Below are 27,482 nucleotides of genomic sequence, written 5' to 3'. Positions count from 1 at the left end.
AATGCAATTCTGTTTTTTTTTTGTTTTTTTGTTTTTTTTGTGTCTATTGTGGCTCATTTTAGACCAAACGTTTGAAAAGGCAGGAACTGTTTGCAAGAGAAGGGCTCACATGGCAGAAGATTTTCCACTTTTGCACTGATCATCAGGACAAAATGAAGCAACATGCTGTCCAACAAGAATTAAAGAACCTTCTTTCAGCAGCTAAACAGATAGGTAATGCAGGAATGCATGCACACACATACAAACAGAATTAACATTTGTCGGAAAATGTTGTTCCTTAAATGGATTTGTTCATGAATAATGTTCCACTCAGTGTTTCCCACACCATGCTAATACTGTACTTGGGAAGGCCACCAAAGTAAAATGGCCACCATCCAAGAATTTTCCATGGAAATTGAATATATATATATATATATATATATATATATATATATATATATATATATATATATATATATATATATATATATATATATATATATATATATATATATATATATATATATTAAAAAAAAAAATGTGTCACCAGTGCCAGATATACCGCAAGTAACATTAGTTTGCCATTACTCACTTGTGGATCATGTGGTTAGAGAAGATGCAAGTAACAGGACTGAGAACTCCCGCTGAATACATTTCAAATCTGTGGGAAACACTGTCACAAAGGGTTTCCACCTTGATTGCTCCATTTTATTTCACTTCACTTGAGCAGTGGAATGTTTTAAGCCATTTAGCAACACTTTCTCATAACACAATATTACATTGTCCAAGTGATGAACTCGTAAATTGATGCTCTGGTAAGTCAAGGTAGCAGACATATGTCAAAATGTCATGAAGCAGAAATAGCAGGAACTGTGTCTAGATTTGAAATAAAAATTGGAACACTATTTTATGTGCTACCATTACTTTAGGAACTTTTTTTTTTCCTTTGCAGTGGGGAGTGAAAATGGTCAAGAGGCAATTGAACATGCTGCTGTTTTTCTGCTGGAGACATTCCACAACAAAGACCATGTGGGCACAGAGGAGACTCGGGCCATTAAGCAGATGTTTGGCCCTTTCCCCTCATCTGCTGCGGAAATTTCTTGTACGTGTGTGGCACGACTGATGGATTCTCTTAGTGATTCCAGAATTGAAGAATTTATCCAATCCTATTGCTCGCGACACAAACCTCAACAAGGGTCCTCTTTTGGACGCAACATTGCATTTTCCCATGAGTGCTACATGCTTGAGCCACTGGAAGAGCTGCCCTGCTCTGGCATCCAAGATCAGAACATGAGCATGGACTTTACCAACTTCCTGAACAGTCAACAAAGTAAGATGAATTCTGTCAACGAGGAAGAGAATTTCTTCACAGAAAGAACCTTGTTGAATGGAACTATCCTCAGGACAGAAGTGGAGAAATATCTGAATGAAGGAAATGTATCATCGAGCCCAGAGGATCTGTGCACCTCCTTATTTGAGATGCTTGCCTCCAACAAAAGCAATGATGAGCTGCAAAATGAGGTACTGTATATGTTTTGTTAAAAATGTCATTTAAAAAAGAAGGTCCATGGTGATTAGTTTTGAGTCAATTTAGTTGCGTGTTCTTAGAACTACAAAGCGGTATACATTGATTAGCCTGGGGTAGTAGTTGCATTACGTTTTGATAATCTTTTGAAATGATCTATTAATGAGCTGAATACATGATAACCGTAAGCCTTTTTGAGTGGTGATGCAGTGCCAAATATATGTCTTTTGGAATCTAAACCTTCATTGCCAAAAAAAAAATGTATATTCATGTTGTTTATATTTTTTCATTGGAGGAGTGGTGTGATATTACTGTACTGTATTCTATATTCCAAGCTTGGGGATAGCGATAATGAGGCACAACCAGTAACAGATGTCATTGGTGGTCCACACCGTTTTAAGTTTGAGGTCAACCCGGTTTGGACAGCACACAAAGTTGGTCAATTTGAAGCATGCATTCGAACAGATTGATGTATATGCATAGATTTCGTAAAGTATGTGAGGTGGTAGTTCGCACACACCTGCGATCTTGGATATATAACGTGAATGAATAACATCAACCATCATGAACATGCTATTCTCAGTTAATCACGTCCTCATGACCCGTGTATGGCGGTGGCATGGCTCAGTGGTAGAGTGGTTGTCTTGCCTCCGTGAGGTTGTGGGTTCGATCCTTACCCCAGTGGTGACCATGTTGAAGTGTTCTTGAGCAAGACATTGAACCTCGATTTGCTCCCAGTGGCCCTGCATGGCAGTAGCCGCCCACTGGTGTGAGGCTTTGTAGAGCGCCTTGGGTACCAAATGGTATAGATAAAGCGCTAAATAATAAGCAGTCCATTTAGCATTTACTGAATATCGATAAATACGTACGGGTACCATACTATTTGGAGTATAAGTTGCTCCAGAGTAACTCACAACAGTAAAAAAATGCATCATAAGGAAGAAAAAATATATATGTAAGTCCATGAAAGTGGACTGGTTTTCTTTGTGTTAAATCAAAATGAAACATTTGCTTTTATTTTGGAAAACTGATCAACATTTTTACCTATTCTCTGACATGTTGCGAACCAAACCAAAATCAGTAACTTTAATCATAATTGATTTGTTTGGGCATTTTCTGCATTGTCATTTTGAAATAATGATGCTTTTGAATGAAGGAATGGAAATTAAAACATGCTTTTTAAATCTGACTCGATTGATCAAAAGATTAATCATTAGTTGCAGCCCAATGGGATTGATGAAAGATCGATGCCTCAAATAGGCATATTTATAACTTATTTTGACTAGTCTGAATGTGTGCAACTTGTGTGTTGCTTTACAGTGGGACCCTGGTCTAGATGAGCACTTTTGTGTATACTGGTACTTGCTTCAGGTGGACCCATGGATGTTTGTATTTTTGACTTACAGAAAGTAATTTCTCCCTTTCTTTCCTTGTCCTAGTTATTTGAACTGCTTGGCCCAGAAGCTCTTGAAATGATCTCCACACTTCTGCAGCAAAGGACAGTGATTGTTGACTCCCTACTAAACATCCTGCCACTTTCCCAGCCACAGTCAAATTATTTACAAGGTAATAAATACACGTTTTTCTTACTTTCCTATACAGTACTGTGCATCTGGAATATATTCATCATTAATCACTTTCTCCATGATTTGTAATGTTACAGCCTTAGTCCAAAATTGAAACAATTAAATGCTTTCATTATCCATCCATCCATCCATCCATCCATCCATCCATCTTCTTAACCGCTTTCTCCTCACAAGGGTCGCGGGGGTGCTGGAGCCTATCCCAGCTGGCTTTGGGCAGTAGGTGGGGTACACCCTGAACTGATTGCCAGCCAATCGCAGGGCACACAGAGACGAACAACCATCCACACACGCAAGCACACCTAGGGATAATTCGGAGCGCCCAATTAACCTGGCATGCATGTCTTTGGAATCTGGGAGGAGACCGGAGTACCCGGAGAAGACCCACGCGGGCACGGCGAGAACATGCAAACTCCACACAGGAAGGCCGGAGCCTGGAAAGTCCTCAGTACTGGGGGGCGGACGTGCTAACCAGTCAGCCACCGTGCCATCCTGCTTTCATTCAATCTCTATATACACAAATAATGACAACATGAAACAAGTATTCTTGTTTTTCCAAATTTAAACAAAAAACTCAGAAATGAACATAGTCTTTTTTTTTTTTTTTTAAATATGATGCCACAAGCTTTGTTGAAAGGAGAGTGTCAGCATCCAGATCTCTCCAGAGTTCATTTGTATTCGTCTGGGCTCTGGCTTGGCCACTCAAGGACATTCGCAGAATTGTCTTGAAACTAATCATTTGATCTTGTCTGTGGGCAAATGACTAAAGTTAGAGATGTGGTAATTCAGGGTCTAAACAACAGCATATAGGCTATACAGTAGTACATTATAACTGGGGAGGGATGAGAATAGTAAATGCTCCTGAGCAAGTCTGACAGTACTATTAAAGGGACAGCAACATGAACATTCATTTTTTTGGAGCATTTAGCCATTTTAAAATGCTCATTCCTCACCAAAAACATCACTGAAGTGGTGTTTTCCTCCATTCTCCCCTCTGAGAAATTCTAGATAATTCTGCTCTCCAAGCACCAGCCCCTCCCAACCTGACAAAAGGAGCAGTTGGCACTTTGTGACATCATTAGGTGTGGACCCCCCCTCGTACTTAACGCAAGGCCACTTTCTCTGAGATCTCCATGGGATAGTGACAAAAGTAGCCCTTATCAGTAAACATTCTCTCCAAATGAATTAAAAGCAATACATTATTCTTCACATTTGCAATGCCAAAGTGAAATGAGAATTGGCTGTCTTAAAATCCCAGAAAAGGTTCTGGCTGACTTGTGTAAACTACAAGTAAAACTTTTACGCTGCTGAACCTAACTCAATAAATAGGTAGTTGTTAGCGTGCTTCCTCTGTTAGCAGCAAGTACCTGGTTCGAAACTCGCTCAGGTTTGCTTCCCCCCCCCCCCCCCCCCCCCTTCCTTCCTTGTTCTTTCCTTTCTCTTCTTCCCTCTCCTCCCCTCCTCCTCCACGATTTCTTGCGGCAAGGAGCCATTTTGTTTCAAATGTTTATTGAAGAATTGGCTTGAGTCAAGTTGCGTGACCATTCAGAGGAGTGCTCAAACGCAGCGCTCCAGCAGCAGTCGGCTCGGACGAGAGGGTGCGCGGCAACCACACGGGGAGAGGGCGGGGTTTTACTGAACTGGGTGCAGCAAAACAACTAATATTTCATTAAAAATTACATTGCCATGGTGTCAGAGTTAAGATATAATTATTATATGCCTATAGTTAACTGTGGAAGGGCTTAAAATGCTGTGATTTAATCCCTTTAACTTGCTCGCTACTCCACTTACAGGAGACTTGTATGTTTTCAGCTTTTCTCCTTCGACTAACGAACTCTCCAAACAGTAAGTTCAAAAGGAAGGAACTTGTGTTGTGAACTTGTGAAGAGAAATGTGTGCTGATTTTTCACACGACTATGTTTTGTGATCACAGAGCTTAATCTATTATTCCATTGCTTTAGCTGATGTTTTGGGTTTTTGCCTGGGTATCATTTCAGCAAGTATAATATCAACCTCAAAATGTTGGCATTGTAACAACACGAATATATATAAACATGAGAATTTAATGTTGTTTTTATTGGTTTTTCCACGATTGAATGCTCACAGTACATGCAAGAGACCAAGGAGAAAGTAATGTAATTAAAAGTTAAATTAAATATACAGTGGAAATAAATGGTAAATGTGCTTTCATTTGTATTCTAACTTTAAGATGCGTAAAGCGCTTTTACCTCATTAAACAGTCTCACAATTATTACTGTTACTGAACTATGAAAACAGCATAATAACAGGAACGTGTGGAATAAATATGAAGATTCTTTAGATTAATTTAGACCATAAAAGGCGCTCGAGTTACAGGAGTTGGAAAAGTAATGTGGTGAGGTCACTGGTGTGTGGGATACTCGTGACAGGATCCGGGTAGCTGCAAGATGGAAACAGCAGGTTGAATCTCAAGATGAGATAAAGTAGAAATCATTCAGTCAATCAGAACAAGCTGCAGTGCAATCATCACTTCTCATCAGTTTTCAGGAGCGAATCTGACTTTTATTGAGCTGTTGTGCCTTAAACAGATGGGCTGCGACAGGGAAGTTTAACACCTTCAATGCCACTTTTGCCTCGCACATTTCTGGTGAATGAATTTCTTCCTACCTATTTACCGTTATCCTTTTTCGCCCTAAATTCCTGACCCCCAATACAACATCCATTTTTGTTTCCTTTACTTGAGCATTAAAAACCAATTAACATTCTTTGAGAATATGTGATGTTTGCAAACTCTGAACAATAAATTTCTTTTCTTTTTTATTTTCTTTTTTTTGGGTCAGATACAGTTTCCTTACTTATTTGAAAAATATGCAGTTGTACAAAAAAAAAAAATCTAATCGAAAGTTGAATATAATGCCTTTATTGCCTTTATACTATCTTTTTTTGTGTCCGTCATCAGTAACAATTGGAGGGTAATTTGCCTGTATTTGTGAATGTGAATGTAAATTATAAACAATTATGTATGCTGCTATTGTATGGGCATCAGTCGAGGCAACATGCCCCTCACCCCAAAGTCAGCATGGTCAGGCTCCAACTCAAGAAAGATGCTGGATGACACACTGGTTTATGTTTGACAGTTGACAGCTGAGCAAGCTGTAATTTCAGTGCATTCAGTGGCTTCACCCACTGTGTTTGAGATCATTCCTGTAACCTTTCCCCCCCTTCCAGATTCCATCCGAAAAGTCAGTGACGAAGCGACTCGGCCCACCTACGGCTGTCAGGTGACCATTCAGTCCGAACAGGAAAAACATTTGATGAAGATATTTCGCAGGGAGGAAAAGAGAGAGAGGAAGAGGGGGAAAGGAACTGATGATGTGGAATGCTCAGACGCTCTCATGAACTTTGACCCAAAAGAGATGAGAGCCCAACGGTATATCAGATCTTTCGTCTTTTTTTGTTGGTCTTCCTTTACTGTTTTGTCTTTGTTTGTCCTTTTCTCCACATATGCTCTTGTTAAATCTGACAAGCTGGAGTATTTTTAGACAACTGACATGGTGATGTGGTGTAGTTAAAAAAAAAAAAAAAAAATTATTGTGATACTTCACTAATAAAGAATGACAAAATGATAGTGTTCCAACTTTCTCAGCCCAGCCAAATGAATTGCGGTATGATAGTGTTGTTCCGATTACCATTTCTTGGCCCCCGATACGATACCCAGGTTTGCATTATCAGCCGATGCCGATACCATACCGATACTTATGTTTTTTTTTTCCCTCAACATGAAAAAGCTGTCCTGATATTGATTCAGAGCATTCAAGGTCCAATAGTATATCTTAGATCGGCATGCAGTGAACATGTCACATACCAATGAATGTCATGCACGAGCAAGACACAAGATGCTGCATCCAAAATCCTATATTAGCGTTGGAATGAATGGTATCGGCATGTTAGTTGTGAGTACTCACCGATACCGATACCACTGTTTTAATGCAGTATTGGCACCTCTGCCGATACCAGTATCGGTATCGGAACAACACTACTTTTCATATAAATGATTAATTGTAAAAGGGAATGCTGATGTTGTAGGTATTTGCCTTTGCTCCTCACCCTGGTTATCCAGTTCATTAAAACAGTGTAACTACAGTTTGCATTTGTATGTGATGATTAAATGCATTCTTGTTCTTTCAAACAGGGAGCAGGCTCTGTTGACTGCACGCCATGAACCTGTACTTGGCAGAGAAAGAGTGTATGAGCGGATTAAATACCCAAATGTCTATGACAGCTATGCAGAGGCCACAAAGACACCTGCCTTTGTTGGAGGATCTAGGGTGAGCCTTTTTTTCAACTTGTGAGTGTCATATGCATTTACAGGAAATACTCATATACAGAAAGACCTTCGAGTCACCCCCGAAAACCTGAAGTTTTCCTGGAAATTCAACAATATTAAAAATAATTGATATATCAGCTCCTGAAGCAGTTCCTCAGTACTTGAGTAATCACCCATCCATTCATTTTCTAAACTAGCTCTCAGTATTGAGCCCAAAAAACAAGTGTAAAGTACTAGTGATAGTGCTGTTCGGAATGTATCGCGGCTCCAGCAGGGCCAGGTGAGCTTTCACTGGCGCACAGGGTTCTTGGTGCCACATACAGTATTTTCTGCTTTGCAATACACCGGTCAGAGTGCAGGTAATGTAAAAGTGCACGGCAGTGCAATGAAGTGCTTTATTGGAACGTAACCTCCTGCAAACGATGTTGCTTTATAGCTCTGCAAGTTGCCTTTTGGCTCTGCGTGTTCACCAGTGCCATGTGCCCTGCCGTCTGCTCCGTTGCTGTGGGCAATGGTGCGAAACTACTTTGGTTCACAAACGTTTTGGTTTGCCAACAGTCTCTCAGAACAGTGATGTGAACGAAGGTTCCACTGTAGCTTTACTTCTCCCACATGCTTTAAACATATTGTTAACATTTATTGCAAGCATATGATATATAGAAAATACTGTACAAATTGTGTTTCTGTACATGTGTGTGCCTTTAAGAGGCCACACTTTATGGCTACTTGAGCACTATGACGATACACAATGCATTATTCTGGCCTTAAAATGTTGGCTGTCAGGGATGTATTAATTTAACATTGTTTATTATTGTGGTTGTAGTTCTACACCAATGTAAGCTACAGCCACAATAAGGAACATAGTGAGAAATGTTACACCTGGGAGAACTTAATACAAAATCATATTTCACAAAATTCTTTTTCTATGTTATTTGCATTTAGATGCTACTTCCTGAGGGAATCCGCAGAGAAAATACCAAAATGTATGAAGAGGTGGAGATTCCGCCTAATGAACCAATGCCTATTGGCTTTGAAGAGAAACCCATATACATCTCTGAACTGGATGAGGTAAGATCACATATATATTGTACTCTTTACGTAGCACTGTGGGTTTTGGCTGCCCTTTTAGTCATATTTTTTGTCTTTTGGACGAAAATGCTAATTAACCTTTTTTATCACATTTTTATCATCTCTTTATATGATAGTTTTAATCCAGCGTTAATAATTGAAAACCAAAGATTTCAGTCTAGTTTCAGTTAACGAAAACTCCTAAATGTTCTAGTCTAAATGTAATCACATATTTCTTATGATTGATGATTATTATTTATATATTATACATTTCATAATTTAGTCAAAATAGTAGTACATTAAGACAATAGAATGGCCCTTAACTATTGAAAAAGCAAAATAAAGATGCAATAACTTCTTTACCACATGACTAGCACCCACCCTTAAGCTTTTTGATCTTTCGCTTAAGAAAATGTCCAAAAATACTGTACATTATAAATGTATTGTATATATGTATTTGTATTGTATATTGTATTGTATATATGTATTGTTCTGTTGGGCTTGTTTTTGGTGTTGCAAATAGCAACAGGTGTAAAATGCTACATTTTCTTCCATGTTTAGACAGTCACTCAAAAGCTTGGTATATAGACAAGTTAGGTAACTGCCCAACCAAAGATCCTTGCATATTCACAACATAATAATGGTTAACACATATGAATTGGGCTGAGCATAACAAAGGTAACTTTAGCCTGCAGCTACCTAGCAGCCCATTTATGTCAGGTGTTATGCAGAAAACTTTAAGCTTACTGTGTTTTTTATCACAAGCTAATTGTCGAGGAACACTGTCTGTGTAAGCTATGTTAAGTGGACTTGTTGATCTTGTTGGGGAGAGAGCCTGGAGGCTATTCTGACATCCTGGAAAGAAATTCAAGTAGAAGCTGTCCAAAAACTCAGAAGTTCAATTGTGAAGCTGAGATAAATTATGACTTGATCTGTTTTTGATTGAAATAGCGTTTTTTTCTAGCAGTGATGACATGAAATTTATGCTGAGTGCCATTTGTAATAATCAGAGAAAAAAAAAAAAAACATTTGCATAATAATTTGGTACGCTGTGTGTTTTATGTTGTACCATCACATGTAGATTGGACAACTGGTATTCAAAGGAATGAAGCGTCTTAACAGGATCCAATCATTGGTGTTTGAGACCGCCTACAACACCAACGAAAACCTTCTAATCTGCGCCCCAACTGGTGCTGGCAAGACCAACATCGCCATGTTGACTGTCCTTCACGAGATTCGGCAACACCTACAACCTGGTGGCGTTATCAAAAAGGATGAATTCAAGGTGAAGTATGAACAATTGAACACACCGTTTTGTTTTGTTTTTTTGAAGAGTGTACGAATGCAAATTTAATCTGGAATTTTATTTTACCTCCCACCTTACTTACTTATGATCAGTGGAGACACTGATGTCTCGAGTGTGAGATGGGGCGGCTGTCTGTGGTCGATGGGTTGTCTTGCAACCCAGAGGTTGTGGGGTTTGATCCCATGCCATTGTGACTATGTCGAAGTATCCTTGAGCAAGATTCTGAACCCCTATTTATTCATGATGCTGCGCCATCAGCAGGTGAATGAGTAGTTGAGTAAAGTGCTTTGAGGTCCTTTTAAGGTGGAGAAGCACTATATGAATAAAATACCATTTACCTGAATGAAAGACACGCCCATGCCAAAGTTAGTTATTCTGTATATAATGATAACGATAAGAATTTAGCATTTAGCATCCAATGTAATAAAACAACCACTGGTTACCCGATTGACTTTTTTCTTCTGTTGGAGGAGAAGTAGCCCCTCCCCTTTCTCGCTTGAAGCAACCCTGGTGTAGATAACCCGGAGCAATATTTCGTGTTCGTTCTGAACTTGGCATCACTGAGGCGCCAAATGTTGGTGTTAATTAATTTAATCTGTCCATTATATTGTTTAAAAGTGCTTTATAAATAAAGATGACTTTATTCAGTGAACTACAAAACCAGGCAGAAAGGAGGGTCATGACTTTCAGGTAGGATGAAATGTGCATTTTGAGTAAATTGAAATGAATGAATTTGACGACTCATATCCAGCCATTTACGACAGGTTTGCTTGAACTTTGGAGTATCGCTAATTGAAACTGCACATAGCATCTTGACAAATGAAAACTCCTTCAAAGTCATCCACTTAAAAGGACTGTGATGGAATAAATGTTTAAAAGCTACATTTGGTATGTTTTTTGTCTTTCAGAGAACATGCTTTGTTGAATAATACTTAGAGTAACTAAGGTGCAAAAAAATCAAATCAAATCAACTGAATCTATGTTACAAAAAGGTCCCAGAAGGACAGTTGCTTTCATTCAAAACATTACCTCACCATTTTTTTGGGGGGGGGGGGGGGGGGGGCGGGGGGGGATGTCTAGTTAGAGATTATTTAGAGTTGCTATATTGTCCACAGTGCTTGTATGGTGAAGGTGAAACAGCATGCATCTAGACAGAGGAGCCATGCTAAGATCTGTCCAGCACCAAAAAAGAAAACTCTTCTGCACAGACAGTTGTGTGTGCATCAGAATTGAATCACGGAGAAAGAGAAAAAGTGGGCCTGCTGAATCACAGTGAGCTCTTTATTTATCAGGAAATGTAGCATCAGTATGCCCTTTCCTAAGACACACATGCATGAGATGTTGAAATATAAATATATAAACATCATTTTTTGTTTTTGTTCAAAGATTCATCTGATGGCAGCCCACTCAAAAGGTGTCAGTGTGCATCTTTTAAATCCATGGTGTCAAACAGAGCATAAACTAAATAATTCAAACACACAGACTTTGTTGTCTATAAGCGCGCTCACACGTTGGTTTTTCTGTCCTCCTGTGACAAAAAAAAGCACTTCACATACTGTATATCACTGTTGAACTCTGCAGACAGAAGTGGCTGCATTGTCAGTAAATTTAGAATTGTGACATTTATCAGAAATTATTTAACAAAAGTTTATCACCAGCATTTTACGGGGTCCTCTTACCTGTCCATTAGCTCTTAACACTCTCAACCACTTTCTTCATCTTCCATCATCCCCAATCTAATTTACCCTGCTGTGGTGTCTACCCTTCTCATTTATTATCTCATGTTGTGTTGCTATTTTTATGTCTGCAGATAGTGTATGTTGCTCCAATGAAGGCTTTAGCAGCTGAGATGACCAACTACTTCAGTAAACGATTGGAGCCACTGGGCATCACTGTCAAAGAACTCACTGGTGACATGCAGCTAACCAAAGGGGAGATTCTACGAACACAGGTACCGGCTATCCACATACATACAAATACAGTATGTTCCAGAGGACGGCCAAGTGGCTTGACCATGTGTGGTCCTGTTTGGGTCACAGCATTATTTCATTGCAGGTTTTAAATAATTGACATTTTTCATTGCCTTTTGCTGCTAAACAAATTTTATGTTATAGTTTCAATCTTGGAGGCTAATATGCTTGCACATGACACCCTTTTCCTGTAGTACTTCACCTGTAGTGTAAAAGTCCTGGCACATCAAGACAATAAACAGCACACATTTTCATTGTTGAAGTTATTCAGGAGACTTAAGAAAGTCAATTGAATTCTGTATGGCTGTAAAATTTACACATTCCCCTGTTTAAATGCCTTTTTTTTTTCTCTCTAAACACCACCAAAATCATTAAATGTGGCCTCAACCTATACAATTGACTTCAAAGAAATTAAAATATTTTGAAGTGGTGAAGTAAAAATAAACTACTGAGATAACATTCAAAATTGACCAATCACATTTAAATGCATCTGCCATTTTTTAAGTGGGTCTAATTAACCTTGAATAAACTTCAGATGTACTAGTAGGTTGTCCTGAAACTTTTATAGTGACAAATATGATAGGCGGCCTTTTTTTTTTTTTGTCCCCCTCAGGGCATTGAATCGATCACAACTGAACTGCTGTGGTTATCTTAAAAGACAGTTCTGTTACAGTTGATTCAACACCTTGAGAAAGAAACAACCAGTATGAATGAGAATATTCATAAGCCTGACTGCCATTTGTACATCTTATGATGAAGAGCTTTATTTGTAAGACCATTTGTTTGGTTTTATAACATTTCAGTTCTGAAAATCTGAGCTCTTCAGTCAATGTGGTGTATATTTTAGTACATGCTCCAAATGTCCACTTTTAGCATTTCACTGTGTGCAATCATCAAGAAAGTTTGGGCTGACATCAACTTTAGGTCCATGATCAAAATCCACTTTAGTGTTTCCCGGCGAATGTCTAGCTTCTGGCTGCGCCTAATAATCAGCTTCAGCTTCAGTTAAATAGTTTTGTGCATTGAATTTCAACTTCCTTGGAAATTTTGCATGCACAGACTTAAATGCCATGGTCTGAAAGTAGGTCTCCATGCAAAAAGGCTGTTCAGTTGTCCAACACATTTTCAGAAAAAGTTATTGAAGGTTCCTTTTGCAAGGCTATCACTTCCTATGGAATAGCCTGAAAAATGACTCGAATAGCATCATGAACAATTTTATCAGCCGCACTATGGGTTGTAATCATTTTCAGCACAAGGCATGGTCTACAGTGAACTTTCTTAGCAACAGAGAGCTCTCCTTATTGAAAAGTATCAGTCAGCAAAAGAGTTTAAAAAGAAAAAAAAAAAAGCTTTGTATGACCACAACCATGACATTACCAAGAACTGTCCGTCCCTTCAAAATAGATGAAAATAACAGAACAAATTGGTTGGGGACGCTGCTGAGAGGCTGACAGCAAGATTGAACAATCTCCTGTCTTCCATCTGGGATGTGTGGTAAGATGGTAAAATGGAAGGCTCATCTTACACAGAGAAACATCCAAGCCTGTCTGGATTTTGCAAAGTCACAGTAGAAATCTCACAATCAGTGTAGGAACATGTTACGGTCCAATGAAACATAATTTGATTTTTTTTTTTTTTCCTTTTTTCCGGCCATATGCCATGGGGAGTGATGTCGGCACGTGTGACCCCAGCTAACAACTTCCTTTTTTTTTTTTTTTTTTTTTTTAAATTGCTGTATTAGCATAAAGTGTAATTGTACACCCACTACAGTAGGTGGCATTGGCGCTCATTGTCAGAGTGCGCAAGGAGTATGACCTCTGCAGATCTGTACAAGCACTGCCATCATTCCAAAAGGAATGTTTGCCATATGAGCGCCATACCTACAGTGGAGAGTGGTGGTGGCAGCATTGTTGTTTGGGGATGGTTTTCTCTTCAGTTGGAAGTAGGTCCTTGGTCAAGGTCCAGTCATAAGCGGTAATTTAAAACAACTGCTGTAAAAATCAAGTCAAGTCAAACTTTATTTATATAGCTTCTTATCATGTACAAGAACAACTCAAAGTGCTTTACACACAAAAAAAGATTGTAAAAGATTGACTATTTGTAAATGCATATTTCTCATCTAAGACCAAATGTTTTCATTCTTGTTTACAGATGTTAGTGACCACCCCCGAGAAATGGGATGTTGTGACAAGAAAGAGTGTTGGAGACATTGCGCTATCCCAGATTGTACGTCTCCTAATCTTGGATGAAGTTCACCTTCTTCATGAAGATCGAGGACCAGTACTGGAGAGCCTTGTGGCCCGGACCATCAGACAGGTATAGGACTACATTATTGTCATCACGAAGCTGTTATCCAAGAATTTGTTCAGAATCCTGCTTTATTTGTATCTTAAAAAAAAATTTGAAAATTACCCTGCTCTGCAATTATTAAATATTTATTGTTAGTATTTCTTATCTTGTCTTGGAACAAAAAGTAGATGTTGCTTATTGCAAGACACAGTATGTATGTAGAAGTGAATTACTGGAAAAATTATATAGTATTAGTATTACCAGCCTCTTAAATAATTAAATAATTAAAATAAATCAGCAAAGGTGCATACATGAATTGATAATGATCTAAAATTTGTTTTTTTGTTTTTTAAACTGTGCAAAAAACAATGAGTACATGCTTGTTTGCAACTGACATGGTCAAAAGAGACAGATTGCTGCATACATTTTAGCACCTGCGTTGCACTTTACCTATAGAGTAAGATGAACTGTTTAGCCTCACTTTTGCCCTGTGCTTAATGCTGAGGTCAGACCGGTGCGATTCCAAGTACAATCAATTTCTGCCTAAGTAATCAGCAAAAGTACATAGGTAAGTTTGAAGAAATTCAACCGCTTTGCCCAAAATCCAGAGAAAATTAGCTTCTTTTATGTGAAAACAAACATATCAAGCAGAACAGTTACTTTGATACTAATATTTTTGCTTTCATGACACCTCTGACATATGAACAGTGGTTTTGTTTTATAAGGCACCTAAACAACACTTAGGAATGCTTTTGATTGCAAAATAGTAATATACTAATATTTGACCTTTTACAAACACTGTGAGTGATGGCAAATCACTAAGCCTGCTCTTAAGATGGTAGTGGCTGTCCATATGACATTCTTGTCATATTTCATGATCGATTCCCCTCATTATGGAAATTCACTGATTTTTTTTTTCTTTTTTTTTTTTTATATATGTTTTTTCCTACCAGGTGGAGTCCACCCAGAGTATGATTAGGATTCTGGGATTATCAGCCACTCTTCCCAACTATCTAGACGTGGCCACCTTCTTGCATGTCAACCCATATATTGGCCTCTTCTTCTTCGACAGTCGTTTCAGACCAGTGCCACTGGGACAGACCTTTGTTGGCATCAAAACTACTAACAAGGTAAAAGAACACTGCTGGCAATTATTTGGTTGTGTCAATGTTTCTTTTGAACTACTCTATCAAGTTAGCAGTGATCTTAAAATGGTATACTGTCACTAAAATTACAGAGGCGGACATGATACCTACTACTCCCCTCACGTCAGCAACCAGTTTACATTTTCCCAAGGGACGATACTAACTTAACTACTAATAGGCACTGTACAGTTTGCATGACAGCATAGATTTACTGTCCGTTAAAAATGACTATAGCTGTTCACACAAGTGACTACAGCTCACAGTAAATAGTATGTCAGTGTACAGTATGTATTAGAATGCATATTTCCCTCAATGAACCACAGCTCCCCAGCCCTGGTAGGCAACTTCCGATCATGATGCTACCATCGTGCTTGATTCATGGCAAGACATAATAATCTTTGTAGTCCTGACCAGGATGCTACCAATCTTTAGTTGTTTTCCATGATGTGCTGTGCTGAACATCCAGTGGCCAACCTGTGAAAAGTGTACCTAAAGCACCAAATATATATAAGCACCACTCTAATCTATTAGTCAGCCAAGCTGTAAAAACATGAACATGATGTGCTTTGCATAGATGAACGACATTCATACGTAACATGAGGTTTGTCTCTGTATGCCAGTTTTGTTTTTGTTTTTTTGTTTTTTTGCAATAATGACTGTGGAGTAATTTGCCTTGGATAGTAAATCTGAATTGCTGTACAAACTGTAAAGTGACTAAAGTACCTCCTATCCAAGTTTAATTTCTTTTGTATTATCCCTTGAGAAGTTATATAAGATGTTTTGTGAGCTATAGTGTATCACAAAAATGAATCCATGATTCATGATTGACATATAGCATTTTGCTGCATAAGGACGCGTGGTGTCTTTGACTCCACAAACTGTACAAAAGGCCGATATTAATCAGAACAAAGCATGATTTTGTGAATTAGAATAATAATTGTGAATTTTCTCTTTTTCTTAGATCCAGCAAATTCATGACATGGAGGAGGTTTGCTATAACAAAGTTGTTGAACAAGTTAAAGCTGGCCATCAGGTAATTTTCTCCACCCTTTTCAGATAATCACAAGTACTGCAGTAATTATCTGCATCATCTGCACACCTATTATTGTATTGTAATTACGGCATTACTGTTTGCTTTATCTTTGCTTGATGACTCTCCCCATTGTTTGAAAAGCTGTCATTGGTTGATACTGCTGAACAGCACAAATGGTACCATTGCATTACGTACGTGCAATACTCTATATCAGGGGTCACCAACTCCGGCACCCGTGGGCCCCTATCCTCCAAGTTTTTCATTGTTTCCCTCCTCCCAAACACCTGATTGAAATGATAATTTCAACATCAAGCTCCGCAGAAGCCTGATAACGATCCTGATCGTTTGAATCAGGTGTGCTGAAGGAGGGAAACATCTAAAACATGGGGACTAGGGGCCCACGAAGGTTGGAGTTGGTGACCTCTGCTTATGTGTCACGTCTTAGTTGTAGTTGATTTTTACTGCAATACTACTGTATCTCAGACTACCAAAGTCAAATTCCTTGTGTGTTTACATAACCTCCATTAGTGGCTGGCTGTTGTAAGTAAAAAAACTGGAAACCTGCATCTTTTTTTTTTCCTGCAGGATTTAAGGCAACATTACAAAAATTCCCACATATCAATATTTTATATTTTCACCAATAAAATTTCCACAAAAAAAACTTCATTCTTAATGATCATTCATCAGACACGTATCACTTTGATCCAGCTCAAAATTCAAACTAGTCAGCTCATGCCATAATAATTTTGATACCGTGATATCAAAGTAACCCATGATAGAATTACTAGGAAAAAAAAATGGCTGGGGCCAGTCGAAGTTGCCAACCCCTGTTCTAGAGTATTTATTTTAGTCACACACTCCGAAATAACAAGATAAATATAACTTCTTTGGTGCTGGAAAGAATTAACACATTCACTACCAGCCGTTTTCACAGAAGTAATCCCCTTCACTCACAGCTGTTTTACTGGATTTTGACTGATTTTGCAAGGCCCACAGAATATTGTGTTCTATTGCTATAAAAACATGGAACCTACAAAAAGAAAGATTAAAGTCTCTTCTTTCATCAGAAAAAAAAAGTATGTTTCTATCTGTTTCCGTTTTGCAGCAATTAGCATTACAATATAGCTAAGTTTCATCATTATTCACAAATCTATTTAGAATTGTGAATAATTTAGCTTTTTTCCCCAACATGGACCTGGTTGATCTCTTTTGCTCTGCTGCCACCTGCTGACCGTTTTTGTAACAACTACCATTTTTTTCATCTGTTCTTTGCAGTTAAGAGGCTGTATCAAGGCCTTCTGTATGCTCTAGCATAAAAACAAAACAAAAAAAAACAAAAAAACGTACAAATATGTCTTTGGGACACTTAAAACATTTAAAATAGAACATATTTCCAAGTTTTTGGGAGCAAATAAGTTAATTGCATTTCCATGCATTTCAATAGGAAGCGAAACATTTCATTACCTCTGCAAACACTTTGGCTTACAAACTGGGTCACGGAACAACTAAACTTTGGACCAAGATTCTACTCTATACAAAATTAGATATGGCATCACAATCTAGATAGACAGACAGACATTTGTGTTAAATTTGTCATTGAATGTTTTAGGTAATGGTGTTCGTTCATGCTCGTAATGCTACAGTGAGGACAGCCATGGGGCTAATCGAGATGGCTAAGAACCATGGAGAATCGTGTGTCTTTCAACCAGACCAGGGTGCAGACTACGGCCAGTGTGAAAAACAGGTATCGCACAAATCAACATTTGCAATGTTTGTCCAATTGTATCATAATTAAGCATGCACTTGCCTATGTTTGTATGTGTGCACACGATGGAGATAAAGAGTGGTTGCAGTCAAGTAATTAGTAGTGTATCTACTGTGAGACAACACAGAGGTGAAGCTCTACTCTCATACTGAGGACGGTCAGTCAAGCTGAAATTCCCATATTTAAATCACTTGCAGCAGAAGCCAATGTGATAAATATAGTAACCCTTTTCCTTCATTCCCTGCGGCTGAGCCATGATTGATGTGTCTCTAATCTCGCCTCTATTTAAAAGGGATATGTATACAAATCAGATCACTTTTCCTGCTTTCCAAAGCTGGAAATAGAGACAGATTACGTCGGGCGACTAAAAATGGTGCCTTGTCGCCTGATTAGTCTTTGAAGCAGATTTTCAAAAGCAATTGTCACAACTGTGCCTGAAATATGTGCTTATAGAATACAGTTTGTTTTATATGCACTAAGTTTACATCACCTCAACACAAACTCAGCGCAATGAGTGTGATCCACTCCATTATTTTTTCTGAGTGTTTGTCAGTTGGGCATGTGCTTGTGAAGCAAGGGGCATCAAGGCGATTCCACTTTAAGCCCACACAGAGATAATGCACTGCTTAGTTGCACTCTGGAAATTGCCCTGCATTAATATTTATAGGTGCGCTAATCCTCAATATGCATATGCAGAGAATTAAAAGCACCTCTAAGGTCAGTCATTTAAATTAGGTTTTATTTATCCAGCTTTAAAAGACAGAAGTCGAAATGGCTTTTTTGTGTTATTTAATTGGTTTTATCATGGGAGTTTGAAAAGCTGCCAATCCAGTTTGTACGTATTATTGCTGCTACAGAAAACAATTATCGTTGAATACAATGTTTTGGTGAACTGGTGATTACTGTGTATCGTTTGCTAAATGAGTGAAAATATTCTTGTAGTACTATCCAATTGCGGCGTTTCCTGCTTAAGTCATGTATACGTTATATTTCATATAATGTAATACACAAGAATATCACTAATGCGGTTGCATGATACACATGCATTGTAATGTTTGTCTTAGACCAAAGGTCACCAACGTGGTGCCCGCGGGTACGTTAGCCCCAAAGGACCATCGGAGTAGCCTGTGGGTCTGTTTTAAAAGCTCACTCATGATGGAACATTAATTTCTAGGAATGTTGTAGAAGTGGTAATTTGAAAATGTAAACACTTGAAGAGATTTATAGATTCCATATGATGATAGACCAGCACAATGGGAGACTCCCAGGTTGTTGAGTACCAGAAATAGAACATCAAGTAAAAACTGGAATTAATTCCACTTTCAAAGCTTCTACAATTAGTGTCCTCAGTTCCCAAACACTTTCTGGGTCTCGTTAAAAGGAAAGGTGATGAAACACAATGGGAAAGATGCTTCTGTCCCAGCTTTTTTGGAACGTGTTGCAGGCATGAATTAAACAACAATTAAGCTTGTCACTTTGAACATTAAATACAATGTCTTTGTTGTGTATTGAATTGAACATGTTGAAAATGATTTGCAAATTCTGTTTTTCCTTAAATTTTATTCATTGGAAATGGCGCTTGTACAATTTTTTGCTTATTATATGGTTGAAAACGATTTTCATTGTGGGAAAGTTATTGTGATTTTTTATTCTCCATACTTTTTTGCCACGTAACAACTCCCACATAATACTTCGAATTTACATTGTTCAAATTTCAACTCGCTTAAAAAAATTCACGCCTCCTATATATCGTCTAATTCCACATTACTTACCCTATTTGCACAATTTCACATTTAATATCAGCTTTTCCCCATTCATTTTCAATGGGACATACTTTTTCAAGTATCACTTTCCACGACCACTTCCATACATATGTTATCATCATTACCAGGTGTCTGAGACTGCTTGGTGGCACAGTTGGTAAAGCGCATTGTCCAGTAATCAGGAGGTTATAATTTCATAATTTATCTCTCAATTTACTTCATAAGCATTCCACATGCATTCAAATCTTAGCATCAGCTATTAGCATTCAGCTTTCAGCATTCCCACGCAATTTCTCTAGAAATTGCACTTAGTCTAGTTGTAATTAAAATTTAGGCTGGTTTTATGGTAATGTACATTTGGGGAATTATTTTTTTTTCCATAAAATAAGTCTTTAATTGTTTTAAGCAAATTTAATGAACATAACATGAAGTGTGATACAGAGCAATTTAATGCTTCCCTGCCTGTATTTTCATATTTAATTTACCTCTTCATTGCATTTATTCTGTATGCTGTAGTCTTTTTGTTAGTTTAAGATTATACTGTGTTTCTATCCAAGCTTGCTGTCTGTATAATCCTGGTAGACTTTTCTTCTCTGCTTACAATCAAGCCTGCCTCAGCCTTATCCTCCATTCTTTGCCCACATTACATTTTAATATCCAGTCCCTAGAGATTAAACCCCCCAAAATACTGTGGAGTTTAAGAGACACCTTGTGGTCCCATGGGCTTATTACAGTATGGTATGTTTTGTAACAGTTGCAATATTGCAGTCTAAAAAGGGAAAGAAAGGCTTCCATGGACATACGTTGAATGAATGTGAATGTTTTGCCAGCAGTGTACACGTACTTAAAAGTAGTTTCAAGACACCCACCTACCCTTGACTTTTGTTTTTTAACCTCTCCTCTCCTCAGGATGCTTGTCACCTCTGCTCAACTCTGCTACTTCCTTAGTTAATCAAATCATTCAATTCTACCCCAGAAATGAAAATATTGAGACATACAATATAATCAGTATTTGGTTCAGGTTTTTTTTTTTTTTTTTTTTTAACTTGTGAGGGAGGTCTATGTTTTCAAAATCTGTGTGTATTCTTCAGATTGTGTATTCTTCAGATGCTCGGCTTTAGCTTTGTTGCCCATGTAGACAGACAGCATCTGATTATGTTGCCCCCCAGGGAGTTCACATCACCGCCACACAGACCTCATTAACATGTTTGCTTTCATTTGCTGCTATTTTTAAGAAACTAGTCCAATACCTGTCCATGCGCTGTCAGATCCATGACAGCCTGTCACCATGCTCAAAACAGCTCTGTGCTACATTGATCAACAGCGATAAGCCACAACCCAAAGAAAAAAAAAATGATTCAGTTGAATGTCATGCCCATGTAAATGAAAATAAATATGGCTTTAAATAAAGTCAATTAGAATCCCATCCATCCAGTTTCTACCGCTTACCTGGGGTCCGGGTCATGGGGTCAGCAGCTTTATCAGGGAACCCCAGATTTACCTCTCCCCAGCCACTTTGTCTAGCTGGTTCGATGTCCATTCCTTCTATAAACTAGACTAAGTGCAATTTCTGGAGAAATTGCGTGGGAATGCTGAAAGCATATTAACAGATAAATTATGAAATTATAACCTCCTCCTTACTGGACAATGTGCTTTACCAACTATGCTACCGAGCAGTATCGGACACCTGGTAATGATGAGAAGTTATATATATGGAAGTGGGCGTGGAAAGGGATACTTAGAAAAAGTTGAATGACTGTCCCACTGAAAATGAATGGGGAAAAGTTAATATTAAATGTTAAATTGTGCAAATACTGTAAGCAATGTGAAATCAGACGATATATACCCCAGGAGGCGTGAATTTTTGAAGCTAGTTGAAATTTGAACAATGTAAATTGGAAGTATTATGTGGGAGTTTGTGGCGGCAAAAAAGTGTGGAGAATAAAAATCACAATAACACAATAAAGTTGACTTGACTTCACTAGCCAGCCAACTCACCTGACTTAAACCCCATTGAGAATAGTGCTAATTTGTATCTGTGTGCATTTTCACTAACAGTAATGCAAAGAAACAGTTCCACCTTTTTCTTAAAATAGAACTAAGGCTTGTTTGTTTGACACATTTTGGTGTGATTCTTTTCACATTTAAATCTCACCTTTGATGTTTTTAATGTTGTTAAGGCCAATTTTATTAAAATCTTACTTCTTTCACAAATCTTCAAACTGCTCGTATTTCTATTTAATGTTATTTCAGTAGTTCCCACAAAATTTTCACCAGGTAAATAAACCTCCAGTGTAAAGCTAAGATTCTCTGCACGTTCGCGAGCAAGATCAACAATGAACAGAGCTGGCAGCTAGTTATCTGTGGACAGAGTGAGCTCAGCAGCAGCAGCAGCAGCAGCAGCAGCAGCAGCATGTGGCGGCGCCTAATGGGATGTGATCAGGAGCTTAGGTCACTGCCATCTCAGATGTAGCCATGGCACAGCAGACATCAGTGCTGACTCACCTCAGATTAGGGCCTAGAATCAAGTTTGTAACACACTGACACATCAAAGCAAAGCCTCTGCTGTAGCATTTCAATTACCTTTCCCTTCCCCACATCTCACATGGCTTTGTTGCACAAACCTGACTGAAGGTTCCCACCAGGCTGCATGTGTTTTCACACAAATGATGTTTGTTGTTTTCAGTAAAAATGATTGTGGAGCATACAAACACATTTAAGTGCAAAATTTACATGGCCCACAGGCTCTTTTTTTTTGCACCAAAGTCATCTTTAATAGCACCACCAGCCCTATTAACTCATTCACTGGCAGCCATTTTCACTGAAGCAACCCCTTCGCTGCCGGCTGTTTTACTGGATTTTGACTGATTTTACAAGGCCCACAGAATATTGTGTTCTATTGCTATAAAAACATGGAACCTACCAAAAGAAAGATTAGAGTATCTTTGCCAAGCCTTGCCAAGTGGTTCAGAGCTTCACAGCCTTCACCTTTTTTTTTTTTTTTTTTGATCAAGTATAGAGAAAAAAAATACGGAATTACTTAATTCTGACGAAAAGAGAACAGTTGAATCAAGACAATAAAACACTACGCCACTCTGTTCTTTGTTGCACCACCTTAGGCTGTTGTAACAATTTACAGTCTCTGAGGCATGAACTTAACCAGTGACAAACAATATTCTTCATCAATCTGGCTTCAGTTTCCTCTGAATGTTGTTACCACCTCAACTTTGCAAGTATGAGTATGAGTATTTTCCACCACAGACTTTTTATTGTTTTGAGATCTGGACTATTTGAAAGCCATGACATTGACATTATGGTTCAAACTGTTTTTGCTCTGCTGTAAGATGTTGTTAAATGTATCTTAAAGATATCATTGCTAAACATCATTTCAAGCGATTCAATCAGAAGTGTCCAAAATCTCATGTCAACTTGCATTTATTAAATATGTAATGGCTGACTTTACTTGAAATGCAGCCTCATCACGTCAATGATTTGCACATTTTCTTCATGCAGTCTTCGTAAATCTCATTGCAACGGCACCAAACTAAAGTTCCAGCATCATCACCTTGCCCAATGCAGATTTGCGATTCATCACTGAATATCTCTTTCATCCAGTCATCCACAGTCCATGATTGCTTTTCTTTAGCCTACGGGAGCTTTGTTTTTCTCTGTTTTGGTGTTAAAGGATGACTTTCATTTGGTTTTTCTGCATGTAAATCCCATTTTCATTAAGCGGTTTCTTACAGTTCAGTCACAGACGTTCCGCCCGTTTGCACCTCATTTGTTTTGTTGTGCATTTCCTATTTTCAAGACATATTGCACAAAGTTTTAATGCTTAGAAGTTTTCTTTGGTCTATATAATGCTTACCTTTTGCAACCTTTTTTAATTTTACTATTTCTGTTTACCATTAGATGGATTTTCTGCCATAGTTTCGACAAAGCTCCATCGTAACCTGTAACCTATGAGGCTGTTGTGCTTGTGAATGCATGAGAATAAATTGTCGGTCTTGCCTTCTGTCTCTGATTGGTTGTTTTTCCTCAGTTGTGCAGGTTTCTTAAAATCAAAGTCGAAGTACAAAATGGTCTCAGACAGGGATGATTTTTCACAGAACATTTAAGCTTTAGCATACTATGCAGCATAAGTATATTTGAATGCATCTGCTGTATTCCATGGTTATTGTGAAAAGCAGTACATTACAATAATGTCTAAAGTGTTTGTTATCTTCAATTCTGTTTCATCAAAAATCAAATATATTTACCGGTCGTTTCTTAATTTTCCTTGTCCTCTCTTGTGAAATGTCATCAGTCCCAAGTACTGTTCCAACTGAAAGAATGAATAAAAAAAGAATACACGGAATACCTTTATGTTATTATTGTCAGCTAGCTTGAACCAAGAAGCATTTACCCGTTTTTATCCTACGACAGTCACAGATCACCCGTTTTCTGGACTTGGTCATGTGACATTCACAAGCTGAGCACTTAGGCACTTTGATGTCATTTTCAGTCAACAGAAACTAGGGGGGAAAACATGCAAAAACAAACTGCTTAAAGTGCAACTCAACACTAAATGAAATGGTTTTTTTTCTCCCCTGATAAACTGTGTAAATGGGTGTCTACTAATGCTGTCTACATGTCCTAGCCATTATTTTTTACCTTTTAGTGCATGGTTGTTGAAAGCTTCAATTTAGGGCAAAAATGGTCTGTGTGGCGCCATCTTTTGGCTAAACACTGGGATAAACACAATTTGTCTGTCTGTCCTCTCATTGAGTGAGCATGGATGACGTCCACCGGTTCAATTTTGTACACGCCTCCTTAGCGAGTTGGAGTTAGATTAATGTAGTCGCGTTTGCCAACATGTTTGTCTTGATTTTCAGGTTTGTGATTTTTATCATTAGTTTATTTAGCATAGCTTGTAGTATAGCAATTTGTAGTTTTCACTGCTGCTGTCAATCACAGCCAGACCCCGTCCAAAACTATCCACCCTTGCAAGACCAAAAGTCCAGCGCCGTTTTAATTAGTATAAGTTTCAGTATATATTTTTTACTTATTCTATAGGTGCTGAGGACAGACTGTAATGAGGCCACTCGGACGACGGCTTTAAGTCGGTCAATTTAAAGCATACACTCGGACAGATAATGTTTATGTATAGATTCAGCAGAATATGTATTGTGCTCCTCAGGGTATTGAATCAATCACAGCTGGACTGTTCTGGTTGCCCAGAAACTAACGACCCTTGGTATGCAGCCAACATATCAAAGGAGTGGATTCAGGACACCTCTGAATGTCCTTGAGTGGACCAGCCAGAGTGCAGCCTTGAATCCGATTGAGCATCTCTGCAGAAATATGTGCAGCGATGCTCCCCATCCAACCTGATGGAGCTTAAGTGGTGCTACAAAGTGGAATGGGTGAAATTGTCCAAAGATAATTTCATGCTGTCACTCCAGGGTGCTGTGTTGAATTTTAAGTGGGAAACTAATTTATTCCATTTTGAAATAAGTCTGTAACAAAATGTAGAAGAAGTGAAGCATGATGAACACTCTGGGGATTCACTGTATATTAACCAAAGTTAAGTTATCATTATCAATTAATTTTGCCCTGTCAATAGCGTCTTTCAGCATCAAGGTGATCTAGTAAGAGAATGTTGTGATTCCTTCCTCAGGTGGAGTTTTGTGTAGATGCTTCCAAAACTTATTGGTTGGACATATTGGATTGTTGGTTTGGGTCACAGAAAAATTGTTCCTAACTACAGAAGTCAAACCTAACCATTTAGTATGACCATCTATATTTACTATACAGTAGTTTCAAATTTTCGCCCTGAATTTTATGTGCAGTACTTTTGTGCCATAATGATTGTTATTTCTCCATACACCAATTTGTTGTGCAATCAGAACATTCTAAATTTGTACGTTTGTTATTCATTATAATCATTAAGCCTATGAAGGACATTAATTACTAAATCCATTTCAGTTTTTTTGACCGCAACATTGCATTCACATCTAGTCCAGATCTTTGTTTTAACACAAACTCTCAGCGCAACTGCTGACAGTTATGGCTCATATTTACTGTGCAGCACCCTGGTGTGCTTTAACCTCCATCTAGATGCCCCTGGAACGAGATAAAGCCCAATAATGACTCCCCCCATCGAGCACAACCAGGTCACGACCCACCTGTCAATCATAGATGCATTTCAATCTGAGTAGGTGTGTGCGTGTGTTAGAATGACTTGGAGGGAAAGTTCAGTGTGTGTATATAGCAAACCTTCTTGCATCTTTTTTTTTTTTTTTTAACCCATCTCCTCAGTATTATTTAACATTGTTTTCAAAATTCTTGCAAAAAACACAAGAAGCTGTTTTTCTCCTCATTCACAATAAACAGTCATTATTTTTTAACTGTTCTCTTTTGTCCAAAATTTTAGATCCAGCGATCCAGAAACAAGCAAATGAAGGAGATGTTTCCAGAAGGTTTTGGGATCCACCATGCAGGCATGCTGCGGTCTGACCGCAATTTAATGGAGAGTATGTTCTCTCGAGGGTACCTCAAGGTGCTTGTCTGTACTGCCACCTTGGCCTGGGGAGTGAACCTGCCAGCGCATGCTGTTATAATTAAGGTTCTTATTTTTCTTAGTTTACTTTTCATTTTGAGATACATAAACACAAAACAAAGATAATTCATTTAAGCACTTTTTACCCCATTAACTCGTTTACTGCCATTTTATATCCACCGTATAATGCTTTTTATTTTTTATTTTTTATCTACTCACTGTATTGTCTTTGCTCAAAAAATTAATTTTCTCTATCTCTTTGTGGTTCCAGGGGACACAGATTTATGATGCCAAGCGTGGCACCCTGGTGGACCTCGGCATCCTGGACGTGATGCAGATCTTTGGTCGTGCAGGACGGCCACAGTTTGACAAGTACGGAGAAGGCACCATCATTACCACCCATGACAAGCTCAGCCATTACCTGACCCTGCTCACCCAGCAGAATCCCATTGAGAGTCAGTTTCTCGACAGCCTGGCTGACAACCTCAATGCCGAGGTCAGTCTTAAAGTGTTGTTTGGAGAATTGTGAGTTGGTTGTTGTGAATTTTGTTTGGTTTGATTCAGTCAATCCCAAATTCAAATCTTTGAATGTTTACATTCAGTATTAACATCTTTTTTTAAAGAAAAAAATATACATATATAAAAAAAGAAGTTGACATTTAACTCACCTTTCCATGTTTGATCATTCTATCTGAGCTCAGGCAGTTCTATCCCAAAAAATTAGGTAGTCCGTAGAAACTGGTACATAATCTCCTACTTAAAGTAAAACTGTGGCACACATATCTTAGAATAAAATTGTTGCTCATGCATAATTTTCAGTAGCATAGTGTAGGTAGAAAGACAACTCCCCAAGAAATATTAATCTCTTGAACTGTTTATGCAAAAGCTACATTATGAGAATGAGTTCCATGGAAAGATGACGAAAGAGTAGTTTTATTTCTCCCTGCACCTTCTCTCACTGCCCATCAGATGGTGACAGAGACCAATAGTTAGAGTGATCGTCTGTCTTTTGCTGTCTTGCTGCTGTAGATTGCTCTGGGTACTGTCACCAATGTGGATGAAGCGGTGAAGTGGCTCAGTTACACCTACCTCTATGTGCGCATGAGGGCTAATCCACTTGCATATGGCATCAACTACAAGGCCTTGCAGGTTTGTTTTTAAACAATATATACAATGTGTATCTTATGTAAGCAATAGGATTCTGAATAG

The 27,482-nt window shown here is 38.3% G+C and overlaps 1 protein-coding gene across 2 annotated transcripts in view; it reads left to right on the top strand.

Moving 5' to 3' along the window:
• ascc3 (activating signal cointegrator 1 complex subunit 3) overlaps positions 1-27,482 on the top strand; it is a 51,221-nt gene that overhangs the window by 832 nt on the left and 22,907 nt on the right. For both annotated transcript variants that reach the window (XM_077527209.1, XM_077527208.1), the window contains exons 3-17: positions 63-213; positions 932-1,500; positions 2,944-3,070; positions 6,295-6,496; positions 7,259-7,394; positions 8,336-8,461; positions 9,543-9,746; positions 11,578-11,718; positions 13,889-14,053; positions 14,980-15,156; positions 16,133-16,204; positions 17,814-17,948; positions 26,148-26,339; positions 26,545-26,769; positions 27,303-27,422. In XM_077527209.1, coding sequence (XP_077383335.1) covers positions 63-213; positions 932-1,500; positions 2,944-3,070; positions 6,295-6,496; positions 7,259-7,394; positions 8,336-8,461; positions 9,543-9,746; positions 11,578-11,718; positions 13,889-14,053; positions 14,980-15,156; positions 16,133-16,204; positions 17,814-17,948; positions 26,148-26,339; positions 26,545-26,769; positions 27,303-27,422 — 2,742 coding nt within the window. The remainder of the gene's footprint in view (positions 1-62; positions 214-931; positions 1,501-2,943; positions 3,071-6,294; positions 6,497-7,258; positions 7,395-8,335; positions 8,462-9,542; positions 9,747-11,577; positions 11,719-13,888; positions 14,054-14,979; positions 15,157-16,132; positions 16,205-17,813; positions 17,949-26,147; positions 26,340-26,544; positions 26,770-27,302; positions 27,423-27,482) is intronic.

Source organism: Festucalex cinctus, chromosome 7, assembly GCF_051991245.1.
Source record: "Festucalex cinctus isolate MCC-2025b chromosome 7, RoL_Fcin_1.0, whole genome shotgun sequence".
Classification (NCBI taxonomy): Eukaryota; Metazoa; Chordata; class Actinopteri; order Syngnathiformes; family Syngnathidae; genus Festucalex; species Festucalex cinctus.
The sequence above is the reverse complement of the archived record's forward strand: the minus strand, read 5'-3'. Positions and strand labels throughout refer to the sequence as shown.